The sequence below is a fragment of the Lycium barbarum genome, chromosome 3 (assembly GCF_019175385.1).
Source record: "Lycium barbarum isolate Lr01 chromosome 3, ASM1917538v2, whole genome shotgun sequence".
Lineage (NCBI taxonomy): Eukaryota > Viridiplantae > Streptophyta > Magnoliopsida > Solanales > Solanaceae > Lycium > Lycium barbarum.
The window spans coordinates 141083819-141097527 of NC_083339.1; the positions used below are offsets into that span (position 1 = coordinate 141083819).

Sequence of the window (13709 nt, forward strand, 5' to 3'; positions counted from 1 at the left end):
ATCATATAAATTGTCTAATGCCTTTACGCTTAAAACTAAAACATTATTACAAAAGATGAGATGGAAAATTGGAAAGGTACTAAATAAGACACGGTTAACTGAAGTATTAATACAAAAGATATTTTTTTGTTCTTCCCATACTCTCATGTAGGTACTGCTAATTTGGACGTGTTAAAATCGAGATGGACTATTTCATAACTCAAAAGGATAAATAAATATCCCTAAACTATTCCAAAAAATATGAAAATCAAACTCCAAGAAAGGAGTTTGAAGTTGAACAAGGTGCCCATTTTAAAAATAAAATAATTGATATGAATATTTTACAACAATATCCATATTAATTGATGTTTACTTTCAGATCTTGAAAAATAATTTAATGAAGAAATAATTATTAATATTAAAGGTAAAATATGAAAAGAAATATTTTTTTTGATATGTTAAAAGTGATAAATAAAAGTAAAAATTAAATTTTAAATATAGAGGACAAATAAAAACAGCTAATATTCATGAGGCAATAAATTAATAAAGGGTAAATACGAGACAAATGACAAATATGAGTACACTTTAGTTTTGCCTTGTAAAACCCTCTAACAAAACCCCCATTAGTTTTGCAGAGAAACTGAACTCGAAAAATGCCAGAGCTTCCAGAGGTAGAGGCAGCTCGAAGAGCCATTGCGGACAACTGCATTGGCAAGAAGATTGTTAAAGCTATCATCGCCGACGATCCCAAAGTCATCGACGGCGTCTCTCCCATGGATTTCAAAGCTTCTCTCGAGGGAAAAACCATCCTAGCTGCTAAACGCAAAGGAAAGAACATGTGGATTGAGCTCCATTCCCCTCCTTTTCCTACTTTCCAGTTTGGTGAGCTTACTCTTACTCTTCTTCTTTGCATCTGAAAACTGACCCCCCCAAATGTTTGTTGTTATAGAAAGCTTATGTATTTGCATGTCTGGAATAGCCACCTACACTGTTAGTTTTCTTTTGTAAATGAATGAGATTCACCAGTGTGGCGCTGAGTAACCCTAGTTCTAGTTATCTTATACTGCTGTCTTGTGGCTTTACAGCTTGTTTGGATGGTTGTTACCTATTGTATTGTACTTTGTTCGTAGTTTAAATATAATGTTTGTTTTGATTGTTACTTTAATTTACTGTAACGACGGAAAGTCCCATTTTGGGTAAAGACTGATTTGGTGTGATTGCGTCGTTACCTTAATTTTTAATAGTAGCTCTACCCCATACCCTACTTTTCATGTAGGTTTATCCTTCAAATTGCTAATGTGTGACATTATGTAACAACTCAAAACAATTTATCTTATACTGCTGTATTGTGGCTTTAGTTGTCCTTCATATGCATAAAAAACAGGGTGGAGGAAAACTTTAAGAAATGGCTCTATGTATCCCTTTTGTTGTGATTGGTTTTGTCTATTGTGCCGGGGAAGAGGCGAGGTGTTGGGAGATCAATTGTAATCATTATTCCTACTTAGTGCAGAGTCTTTCTTTGACAAGTAAGAACCTGAAGGCAGAGCCACAAAGGGGCAAAACATAATGATAGTAGGTTACTGATGTTGTGTCATGTCAATGAAGATGCCTGAAAAACGAGAGAACTCTGTTCAATTATTCCAAATCATAGGCTAGTGAAGATGCCATGCCTATGATTTACTTGCTGATTGGTTTGCTATGATCTTCTATTAGTCCTCAGTTATTTTGTGGTTGTTGCTGCAAGTTCCTTTTAAGGAGGGCCAGATCTAAGACAGGGATCTTAATGATATATCTCCTGGCAGCTGATAAACCATTTTGGTGTGCTATATGCTTTCCTCCAAATCAAATTGCTCTCAGACACAAATATCTTTTACCATTAAGCTATTGATGAAGTTCCCATACTCATGTCTGGCATTTTAACTCTGCCTTTCCTTAGTGTTAATTGAGGTTTTATCTCTACAACAGAATAGACTGTCTATCAGATTGGAAAATAATAGCATCTCTGTTGCTTAGTTTATTTGTTTGGCCTCTTATATTTTCTTGACAACTATGGTCAGGAATGACGGGTGCTATATATATCAAGGGAGTTGCAGTTACAAAATATAAACGGTGAGTGTTAATGTCATGTTGTGCTGGTCAAGCATGTAAAGCTATTCATTTTGCAAACTGATGCACAATAAAGGGTTTAAGGGTCACAACCTGTCTACCCAGATTATGGAAAGTCATTTACTTATCCCAAAAAAATGTTCTCGAAAGTGTTCAATTAGTGGACTGATTCAGGAATTGACAATGTCAAATTAGTTTCTCATCTAATGTGTGATATTGTTCAAAGAAAAGAATGAATTCATCTTCAGTACTTATAACAAATGTAAAAATTATTCTAGGTCTGCGGTAAAAGACGATGAGGAGTGGCCTTCCAAGTACTCAAAGGTTTTCCTTGAGGTATGTTTACTCTTTAGAACAAGTTAATGTGTCAGTCATGTCTTCTTTTTTTAATTGCTAACAAAGATTGTGGCATACATTAATAACCGTAAAGTTAACAGTAGATTCATAAAAGGATAGTGGTCTGAGGTGATTTTCTGACTCAGATAGAATCAATGAAAGCAAATGTGGGTGTAGAAGCACACCGATGCATGGAATTCCTCAATGCACAAAATATAGAACCATTTCCATCTGGACGAGGCACACATTTCAGAACCATCTTCCGTCTGTACAAGGCTTCTTTTACCTTCTCTAGTCCTCTTGAAATATAAAAGATCATCATACACAGCATAGTCCAAGCGAACTGAACTATGACCTACTATCATACTTACAAATTTTAACGTATTTTTTTGTAAGTTACTAGTGGCATTTAAATCAACCACCTTGTTGTATTAATTATCTACCTCGTTTAACTGGACTAGATGGACCATCAACAACAACATACCCAGTGAAATCCCATAAAGTGGGGTCTGGTGAGGGTAGAGTGTACGTAGACCTTACCCCTACCTTAGGAGGTAGAGAGGCTGTTTCCAGTAGACCCTCGGCAGATGGACCATGAAAAATAATTTTGCATTTTGGGGTCCTATTTCTGTATGTTAAAAAAAGTGGATTGAAGCCTTTGGTTGTGAATGGAAATAACTTGTGGCAAGGCTGATATGGTGATGACTTACTGGTAATTATGTCGTAATCTGTTTGCTGTAGATTGCATTCATTCTCTTCAGTTAGAATATTAAATATTGATGATTTCAGAATCATCTTCTGCTTCTCCCTTTTTCTTCATCCACTTATTTTGCTCCTTTATCTCCTTTGCCATTATTTTAGAGATCAAACTGGCACATGAATGTAGCTACTGATGACTGTGGACACCTTTCAAACTTTTGTAGTTGGATGATGGTTTGGAGCTTTCATTTACTGATAAGAGGCGGTTTGCAAGGGTCCGCTTACTGGAGAATGTAAGATGATATTATCACCAATCCTTGGATAATTCCCCTGGAACAAAATCTTGAATGTTATCTCCCAATGAATTTGTCATTGCAGCCGGTTTCTGTTCCTCCAATATCTGAGCTTGGTCCGGATGCGCTGTTGGAGCCAATGACTGCAGACGAGTTCTATAAAGCTTTGAGCAAGAAGAAGAATGGGAAAAGGTCAAAAGAAATTAAGGCTTTATTACTTGACCAGGTTAGAAACCGTTTTCTACTTCTCTATGATTAAGGTTAGGAACTTTTGGGGAAAGGTCAAACGTAATCCTCTAAAACACGTATTTTATTGACATAGTGGGTATCTGACTTTTTTCCCCTTGTTTTCTTGTTTTCTTTTGAGCCGAGGGTCTTTCGGAAACAGCCTCCCTACCTTCCAAGGTGGGGGTAAGGTCTGTGTACATTTAACCCTCCCCAGACCCCACACTGTGGGATTCAGCTGGGTATGTTGTAGTGAGTAAGATGTGCAAAATTTTAGGATGAAGGAATATTCATTCTCAGCAAAGCTATTGTCACGTTATACATTGCTTGTTCATTATTGGTGGCAACAGCTTGTCGTAGGAGGTGTAAACCATCCTGTAGCCTGGTAAGAAAATCTATACGTACCTAGAAGTAGAGTGCCATAAATCATTTCCTTCTGTGTGTAACCTTTCTATTAAGTCGATTACACACCCATCAGTCCTAGCTAACAAGTTAAGGTTAATATCTATCCACAGAGAGCGTTGACAAGTCCTTGAAAAGATTATTCTTCGCAACTCCCAACACCTAAGGGTTTTCAAGTAAAGATATATAAAATGTCTTTCCGAACCCTAACACAATACCTTAATGTAAAATCTCAGATCAGAGGTAAATGACGTTCCTGGATGGAAATAAAAAGTAACAACATAGACTAAATTGGAAACATGGTGAGAGCATTAATAAACTAACACTGCCGAAAGTCTGCTTAGCGTCCTTCTTACTTCATACTTCAGGTCCACAACTTTCTCTACGATGATCTCTATAATATGTGTTGGAAGCCTTGAAAGAGATGGTTCCGCCGTTGAGATGTTGATGTTAGTCTTGCAACACTAAGTTCAAGGTGCTAAATGGAATAACAATTTGTTGTAAAAGTTCTACCACCCCACACAGAGCTTTATAGAATGGAACCTTGCCGTAAAACATTTTGTAGTAATTACTACATTGTTGCGGGTAAACATGAAGAGATAGAGTACCATCATTACAAAGTTGATAAATACTGTACAGTTTAAGAAAATTCAACATAGGTGGAATACACGAGGGATTTAGCTCCTCTCCATGTACCCAAGTTCTTACTTGGATGGGTGACACATGTCCATTTTATTATACGAATAATAGTGTGTTGTGTCTTGCTATTTATTATACCTTAATCTTATTTATACCTTAAAAACTACTACTTTATTTTACGTCTTGCTGTTTATCATACGAATGATAGCGGATCATTAAAAAAAAAAATTACTAGTTAAGAAGTAATTAGGTCATAAAATGTTCATCACTAAAATCTATTTATTCTCCATCATGCTATTCACTATTTTTTTCAGCTTATACAGTTCGCGAAGAAGTGGTATGTCACGTTCAGACAATAGAGCCCTTTTTGTTCCCGTTAGTAGTTGCTCAACTTGTCCCTGTTCCTTTTCTTTCAATTTCAACCTCTCTTTAGTGCATCCAATCTTATAGTCTCATCTTCCAACTTCAAGCGTTATAGTTCTTTTTGTAGTCCATATTTTAGTGAAATGCATTGTTACGTAGTGTATCTTCTCATGCAAATCGATATTTCTCATCTGTAATAAACATTGCAAATATCAAATATCTTAGACAATTTAATCGTGAAAATTAAAATTAAAATCAACACGACTAATCAACCTCAATCGGTTTTGACAAGGTTCCTTCATCACACTGCTTCTTGAACAAAAGCTCATTGAAGCCCGCAAGGCGAATTTCAACTTCAAACCTCAAAATTGTAGTTGAATTTGGTAACATCTTAAAAACAAGATGATCTCCTACCTTTATATTATTATTGACTACAAACTTTCTCCATCCATTTTTGGGTCTTAATGTGCCCCTATATCTGGAAGATTTTACAAATTTTACTCAGTAGATACTATATCGGAAATGGCTAATTTAGCAACAAACTATGCATTTCATCATCTATAAAACATCCAAATATACATCATACAAAGCCATACTTTGTAAGTGGTAGCATTTCTTGCCCAAAGATTTGGATAGTTGAATTCAATCTACACTCAAGTATCCATACGTTGATCATCCATAACGAACTCAATAAACCTCAGGCTGTAAGGACCACATGATGTACCCGAGAGATTTTGTGGGACTTTAGGATGGTGACTTATCTTCCACTCCTTGTTCAGCTTCTCTTTTCCCAAATATTCGAACATATTAAACATTACCATTCTCAAAAAAAAAACCCTCAGGGGTTGGCCTGGTGGCAATTGACTTGAGCCTTGGGGTGCTCCCTTTCAAGGTCTCAAGTTCGAAACCCGCTGGGTGCAAACAATTTCTGAGGGCCATCGGACTGGGGAAACCCTGAATTAACCGTGGTGCACTTGCGGGAAACTCCTTGCCGAGGGCCTGTGCACCCCCGGGATTAGTCGAGGCTCAAAGAGACTCGGACACCCGGGGCTAATAAAAAAAAAATAAAAAAATAATAAAAAAAAAATTCAAACATATTACCGCAACATTTGAGGAACTTGGGAGACATCTTTTTAAGTGGTTTGGCTAGCTCTTCCAGTGATTTCGTTTTGGTTAGTGAAATGTTGTCGTCATATATATCAGTCTTGGCTTCTCCATCAGGAAAATAACGGTGCATAAGTGGTTTTCTCCAATGTCCCACACACAAAAAATCCTTTTTGGCCCTAGCCAAGGCATACCATCTGGTTCTGGACGCGCACCTTTAGCATAACCCAATAGAGAATCGTCGAATCCAAATTCGTCGATCACTGTTCCCAATTCCTCCTTCTGCTCCTTTCACTCTCTGTCTTCAGTTCCTTATATGTGAGTGTCAACACGTTACAGAAATCTGCATCCACAATGACATCGTCAGGAATGTAGTATTCTTCGAACAGTCTACTGCTTCTCTGCATCAAAACCATTATTTCTGCATGTGCTGCAGAAAATAAACTTTATACGTGTAACTTCTAAAGAGTAATTCATTAAAAAAGATATGCGTAAGACTAGTAGAATGTTTATACGTCGAACAATAATACATGCAAATCTTGCAGGAAGTTTACTTACCTCGGTCTCAATCCACGTATTCATTTTTTTCAATTCATCAAACCATGCGACATCAAAGGAACGGGTGAGATATACCTTCAGTTCATTAGGTTCCTAATTTTCCCACTTAAAGTACTCTCTCCCTCTCTCCACCTTTATTCTGTAGAGCTGACACTGCCTCATAACAACACCCTCCATTTCAACCATGCGGCGGCCGGCGAAAACCAACAATCTCCTTGATCCAGATTTTTTTCCAGAATCACATTATATTGTTTTTTCAGCACTGCCAGAATCACATTACTCTGGCCTTAACCCTGCGGATTCTCTTCCGGCCTCTCAAGAAGCTTCTTAAATTTCTCTTCCAGCCCCTCCAAAAAATTCTTGTTTTGCTCTTCCATTCTCATAACACAATTGTCATTTGGCTCTCTCACATTCTTTTTTTTTCATCCAGTGTCTCTGGAGTCTCCTTAGAACGCTCTTACATCCCCGCCAGAAACTTGTTATTTGCCTCATCCAAGCGTGGCAAGATGTACTTTTTCTTGATCTTCCACGTATCCTCGCCTATCTTCAGCTAGGGGACCAAGAATTTTCTTATATTCTCCATCCAGCGTCTCAAGAGACTTCTTTGCTGCCTCTTCTAGTCTCTTTTAGTTCTCTTCACTTGCTTTTTTCAGGTCCTCAAGCATCTGCTCAAAATACTGACCTGGCTCTCCCACGTTCTTCATTTCATCCAGCGTCTCAAGTCTTCTTATGACGCTCTTCCAGCCCCGCCAGAAACTTCTTATTTGCCTCATCAAGCTTGTCAATATGTATTTTCTCTTGCTCTTCCACATATGCATGCCTATCTTCAGCTAGGGGACCAAGAATCTTCTTGTATTGCCTCTCTTTTGGTTCTCTTCACTAGCTTTCTTCAGGCCCTCAAGCATCTGCTCAAACATTAGCTGCATCCTCCCCAACAACCAACTGGGTATCTCTGGATCAGGGCCACAGTAGAACAAAATGCCTCCGGCCCCTATTGTACCTACACCGCTTGAACCCCCTTCCTCACAGGCAACATTGACTCCTCCCCCTACCGAACCCTCATCAGGTTCTACACCATCACCCCCTCCAGATTGGATTTGCAGTGGTAGGGATATTGGAAGAGTTTGCAGACCAGCACAGTTTTGACAAGGCTGTCACCCTTCCAACTCTTCCTTAACCTATCTATCTTGTCATCTGGTATATCAACTTCATGCGGCACAAAGTCCCTCATGCACTTTTGAATCACCTCGCGAGAGGTAGGGACAAGGGAAGGATGCACAACCCCTGTCTGCAGTCATGGCACAGAATAATATCTACATCGAATCAAACAACATTAAACGAATCTTGAAAATAAAAAACTTGATATTACAATGGCTTCACACGTTTTGCGTCAAACTGATCTATTTGGTGCCTGAGGGTGGCTCTTAATGACACTGCATCTCAGCATCCTTGGCAGTACCTTCGAATTTGCCCCGACGACTATACGTTCAATCGATGGTATAGCTTCAAATACCCAAGCCTTGCAATAAAATATGGATTGTAAAATCAGTACAACACGACAAATTATTAATTACACATAAAATACACAGAGACGATAATACACCTGGTGAAGTGATACCAAGAATGCAGGAATTGATATCCGTGAGGTTTTCCCTTTTGTTCAAGGTTTACAACAACTTTCTTATGCACCTTTTTCCAGTTGATTTTTTAAGGCTAGTCTATAGCCCGTCAAAGGGTTCACGCGACCCCATGGATAATTCTCAAAGAGGGACTTTCTTGTGTGTGTCAGCAGCCATTGAAACATATTGCACAAACCAGACCAAGATCAGCTTAACCGTATCTGCTAGCGTGAATTCCTTTGGATTTTTTTTTTTAATCTTCAGTAGGAATTCTTGATCCACACTCAGATTGTCGGCATGGACCCTTTCAACCAGATCTTTCACACTCTTACTTCTGGTTACCTCCTTCAATTATACACTGGTGGGTTGAGGCCGCAATTTAGTCCAGTCATGAGTGCGAACTCCCTCAAGTCAAAACAGAGAGGCCTGTCGTGAAACATGACCCGTAGCTCATTTTTCTTCGAACATTTTATTCCATGAATAAGCATATCATGGACCAGATGTGAGTTGAAGGTCCATTCCCAGACATGGGTAGAAATTTCCTGAAACAACTTCTCTTGAATTTGTCCAAGATTTTTACTTTCTTCAGCGCTTTCTTGAATTTGACAAATTTACCGAAGGAACACCTCTTCCTCGTAGATAAATAAGGCACCTTGGATAAAACAATCGTGAAGCCATAGGAGGATATGCCAACGGTCTTCACGGGATCGGGTATTGAAGCAGTGTCGGAATCCTCCGACCCTCCCGAATCAGCTTCCCCGGTTGCATCTGAATTCTTGTACTTACAGACATATAATCAGTTCGGCGGAGGGGTTATTGTAGTATTTCAGGTGACGTAACTTGGTATGGGGATCTTAGAGGAAAGAGGCAATGAAAAGTCATTCGGATTTGGACCTGGGAAGATATGTTGACAGAAAAATTGGGCTTGTTTTGTAGGATAACTACATCTGAATTTCAGATGGCAAGCACAGTGTTTATAACTTGATTCATATCACTACCTACTAGTATAAAGTTAACTTTGCGCATCAACTGCTTAAAAGATACTGCATATCTGAGCGGTGACATCTATCAATGAATGCTTTTATGCGTGTAAAGATATCTGTATTTCTGCCGCTATCCTACTCTGAACAATCATTGCTATCCAGTTAAATAGGAGCCAGCATGTGGTAAAAGTTAGATTCAGTAGCATATAATTGAAACTGCCTTGCTGTATATACAGTACTTTTTAATAAGGAAAGAGAAAAAGCTATGTCACCCTTTAAATTCATTAGCAGTTTTAGCCAGGTTTCTAGTAGGTATTATAAATTTGTTTCCTGCTGTTGTTTCTGCAGAGTTTTATTTCAGGAATTGGCAACTGGATTGCAGATGAAGTGCTATATCAGGTGTTTGTGCTCAACTCTTGGCCATAATACTAGATTTTTGAGTTTCTTAGATTTACGTTTTACTGCAACTTACAAATTTTGCTGACTTATTTGCTCATTCAAAGTCTAGGTACTATTTTCTTTAATATATGGACATATTTGTCTCTTAATTTTGTGAGATTACACTAGGTATGTTGTTATATGGAAAAATTTGTCTCTTCATTTTCGCTGTAAGCATATCTGTTGTTTCCTTTCTTCGGTTACTGTATTATTTGTTGTTGCTACTGTTCTTTTATCCATTATTTTTTACTTGGCTTCTTCACTACTGTATTTACTTTTCTTATTGATTTTGATATGCTTTACTTGAGCCGAGGGTTTATTAGAAACAGCCTCTCTACCTTCACAAGGTAGGGTAAGGCTGCATACAACCCCTCCCAGAACCCACTTGTGGTATTACACTGGGTATGTTGTTATTTTGCTTACAGTTATTTTAGTTGTAAGCAATTCAAGGTGTTTGGATACAGACTGATGTTGCTAGCAGATTTTTGCATTATCTTGTAAATTTGACCAAATAAAAGAAAGCTCCAATTGGAAATTTTTGTGATTAACTTTGTCAAGTTTCTTTTGACAGGCAAGAATCCATCCTATGCAGTCTGCTTCAAGCATATCCAAAGAGGGCTGTGCAACGTTGCTGAAGTGCATTAACGAGGTAGGTCTCTGTCTGTTGCGATCACTTATCATTTGTATAGGATTGCTTTCCTCATGGCTAGCTATTGGAGATGATACTTCTAGGTTATAGAATTTGCGGTTGAAGTGGATGCTGATTGCAGCCGCTTCCCTTCTGAATGGTTGTTTCATTACCGATGGGGCAAAAAGGCTGGAAAAGTTAATGGTGAGATAGTTTCCATATGCATCCCCATTTTGACACAGAAATGTATGTTCACAGGTCATCGAAAAAGCTGTTGAAGTTGGGGCAGATAGTAGTCAGTATCCTACTAGTTGGATTTTCCATTCCCGGGAAAAGAAACCTGGCAAGGCCTTTGTTGATGGTTTGGCTCCTCACCTTTAAGCTACTCCCTGGTTGGGTTCTGGTTATTCTCATCATCCTTGCTCATCATATCCACATTGTAGTGAACTAGATATTTTTTGTTTTGTTTTGTTTTGTTTTGTAATAGCCTGACGATAGGTTAAATAGCTTTGCATACTTATATAAAATTTTTAAAAAAATTGATCTGCTTGCTTGTGCTCATTGTTCTGCCCGGATTTTAGTTAAAAATTCTGCAGCTTTTTATATGCTTGCCATTTTAGTTTTTCTACATGGAAAACAATTGACAGAAAATTCGGTATTTTGCAGGGAAGAAAATAGAATTTATCACGGCCGGTGGCAGGGTATGGCTCTGTAACACTATTATCTGGTGTAACTGTCTCAAGTGTGATCTAGATAATGACACTTTTTTTTTTTTTAAATCCTAGACATCAGCATTTGTGCCGGACCTACAAAAGAATACGGGAGCTGAATCTGCAAAAGCAGCAGGTAAACGGCAACAGGGCAAAGTTCAGAGAGTCAAGCATAATAATAGTGATGGTCAAGATGAAGAGGCAGAAGCTGGGAAATCCAAGGTGAAGCAGCGTGGGACAAATACCAAAACAGCTTCTACTAACAAGAAGTCGAAGGAAAGCAATAGTGACAATGATGAAAATGATAGTGATGAAGGTCTAAAGAAGCCTTCTGGAAAATCAAAGCAAAACAGGAGCTCCAAGGGAAAAGATGGTGATCAAAAGAAGAAACCTAGAGGAACAAATATGGCTGCGAAAAGAAAACTAGAGGAAAGTGATGATGATGAAATCAACGACAATAGTGATGCTAGTGGGGGTGATAATGATAATGAACAGAGCAAGGATCACAAGCTTTCAAGTAAAACACAATCAAAGGGGAAGAAGACCACCAAACAAGCGGCTGAACCGAGGCAGACGAGGAATAAGCCGTCCAAGAAGCAGAAATAACTTATCATCTAAGTATCAAGTATTGGTGAAAAAGAAAGCAGTACCTAGTGTGCAATTTTGTCAACTTAAAGGAAGTGCTAGTAGCTATTGTTTTTGTTGGGATCACAAGTTTGTAATCGCCGGTGAATAGCTACTAAAGCAGTATGATGACATGACTGTAATATTTCAACGGTTTAGGCCTAGACTAAGGTTCACTGTGGGATGTATATTGCAAACCTCTGAACTTCCTTTAAGGAAATATTAATTAAGTCATCGCTGTCGAAATCACCGGAGACAATTCCTTCCTCTCAAGTCTTCCTCATAATTTGCATCTTTCATTTCATCATTGTTTGTACTGAATTTCTGACCGGAGAATGAATCTCTGGAGCAGCCGAGAGCTTGATGCCTTCTTTAGCCAATCAGTTGATCCGCAAGTAAGCTGTTTGATTGCTATTTCGGGCAGCTTGATGGATGCCAAAATTTTCACGTTAGAGTCATATATATCATGAATCGGGTTCTTTATATTCATATCCAGATTTGATACGCACTTTGTCACGACTTGTCTACTTGATGAGAAATTAGAATAAGAACATTTTCCCAATCTTAGATGATACATGACAACAGAATTTGACGGATAATATTTTATTTATGAACTCAATAAATCTCTGAATGCTCTCTACAATCTCCACAATCTTTCTTGTTATGAAAATAGCTAGTAGTACCCTTATTTATAATAGTAAGAAACCTTTTTTAACTCAAAACAGGAAAACTTATTCCTATACTAATTTGCCTATAAATCCTAACTAGACATGAATTAAAATATCAAATTCTAACCAGTTTTGGTTTCCTATAATTTTGAATTATTATTTTCAACATTCTCCCGTAATTCAAACTTGTATATCTAATTTTTGATCCACTTGTTATCATCTTCCAATTTTGTTGAAGCACGTAAGCAGCAACCTCGTTGATGCTCTTGTCACCAACCATCAATCAATTGTTGAAGCACTTTCTCTTCAACTTTCACAATCGTTGAAACACTTTTTCTCTAACATTCTAATTTGTTGAGGCACTTTCTCATCAACCTTCAATTGTTGGAACACTTTCTCTTCAACCTTCAATTGTTGGAGCACTTCTCTCCAACTCCCATTATTTTTTTTCTTGGTTGTGTTGGAGCACTTCTCTCCAACTTCCAATAGTCAGAACACTTCTCTCCAACACCCATTTTCTTTTTTTCTTGATTATGTTGGAGCACTTCTCTCCAACATCTAATAGTCGGAGCACTTCTCTCCAACACCCATTATTTTTTTTCTTGATTGTGTTGGAGCACTTGTCTCCAACTTCCAATAGTCGGTGCACTTCTCACCAACATTCAATCTTGTTGAAGCACTTCTCTTCAACCTTCAATTGTTGGAGCATTTCTCTACAACTCTCGTTGATGCACGTTGTCACCAACACTCATTTTTTAACCCACTTCTTCAAATTTTAGAGAAGACCGTTCCTTCCTCTTATGCAAATTTATTTGCACCTCTTGAAACATGCAATACTTTTTTCAATCATTCTCAGCATGAGTATTTCTCATGCTTATATTATTGGCCCGACATACTCCAACATATATATTCTTGGCCAAACGGCGGCATATATGAGTTATCGCCGCCCCCCGGCAGTGGAAGCTCTTTGGTTGTCTACAGGATCGTAGAAGCTCTGATACCAATTTGAAGGAAAATATTTTATTGGTAGACTCTAAGAATCTCTACAATATCTCTTGTTCTCTCTCGTTATGAAAATAGCTAGTAACGCCCCTATTTATAATAGTAAGAAACATACTTTAACTCAAAACAAGAAAACCTATTCTTATACTAATTTGACTATAAATCCTAACTAGACATGAATTAAAATATCAAATCCTAACCAGTGTTGGTTTCCTACAATTTTGAATTATTATTTCCAACAAAATTAGAATTAGCCAGTAGCAAACGATCTTCTACCTGGACAAAATTTGTGAAGCAAACCATTCTCGACGGAGTGTAGCAAAATGAAACCAG

The 13709-nt window shown here is 38.0% G+C and overlaps 1 protein-coding gene and 1 long non-coding RNA gene across 4 annotated transcripts; one reads left to right on the plus strand and one right to left on the minus strand.

Moving 5' to 3' along the window:
* The first annotated feature begins 563 nt into the window (after positions 1-563).
* Positions 564-11973, plus strand: LOC132633073 (formamidopyrimidine-DNA glycosylase). 3 transcript variants are annotated; one of them, XR_009579547.1, is made up of 10 exons: positions 564-861; positions 2037-2088; positions 2364-2421; positions 3345-3413; positions 3499-3639; positions 9655-9705; positions 10316-10393; positions 10631-10775; positions 11039-11073; positions 11158-11261. XR_009579547.1 is itself a non-coding variant. In XM_060349282.1 (10 exons), exons 1-10 carry the CDS (start codon positions 633-635, stop codon positions 11686-11688), a joined length of 1344 nt encoding a protein of 447 aa, XP_060205265.1. In that variant the 5' UTR covers positions 566-632; the 3' UTR covers positions 11689-11973. The 3 variants fall into 3 exon arrangements, 2 of the variants coding, with proteins under 2 accessions (XP_060205265.1, XP_060205263.1); XM_060349282.1 differs by lacking the exon at positions 10631-10775 and adding an exon at positions 10477-10576 and having other exon boundaries at positions 566-861; positions 11158-11973; XM_060349280.1 differs by having other exon boundaries at positions 567-861; positions 10631-10733; positions 11158-11973.
* Positions 4621-8550, minus strand: LOC132633074 (uncharacterized). The gene is made up of 3 exons (XR_009579548.1): positions 8308-8550; positions 6705-8223; positions 4621-6489 (listed from the first exon to the last, which is right to left on the minus strand). It is a non-coding gene; the product is annotated as an uncharacterized LOC132633074 (long non-coding RNA).
* Positions 11974-13709: the final 1736 nt, after the last annotated feature.

Coding starts and splice junctions, on each gene's coding strand:
- LOC132633073 (XM_060349280.1), top strand. CDS start 633: ATGCCAGAGCTTCCAGAGGTAGAGGCAGCTCGAAGAGCCATTGCGGAC. Junction 10,394..10,630: donor TGCTGAAGTGCATTAACGAG/GTAGGTCTCTGT, acceptor GTATGTTCACAG/GTCATCGAAAAAGCTGTTGA. Junction 11,074..11,157: donor TTATCACGGCCGGTGGCAGG/GTATGGCTCTGT, acceptor TTTAAATCCTAG/ACATCAGCATTTGTGCCGGA.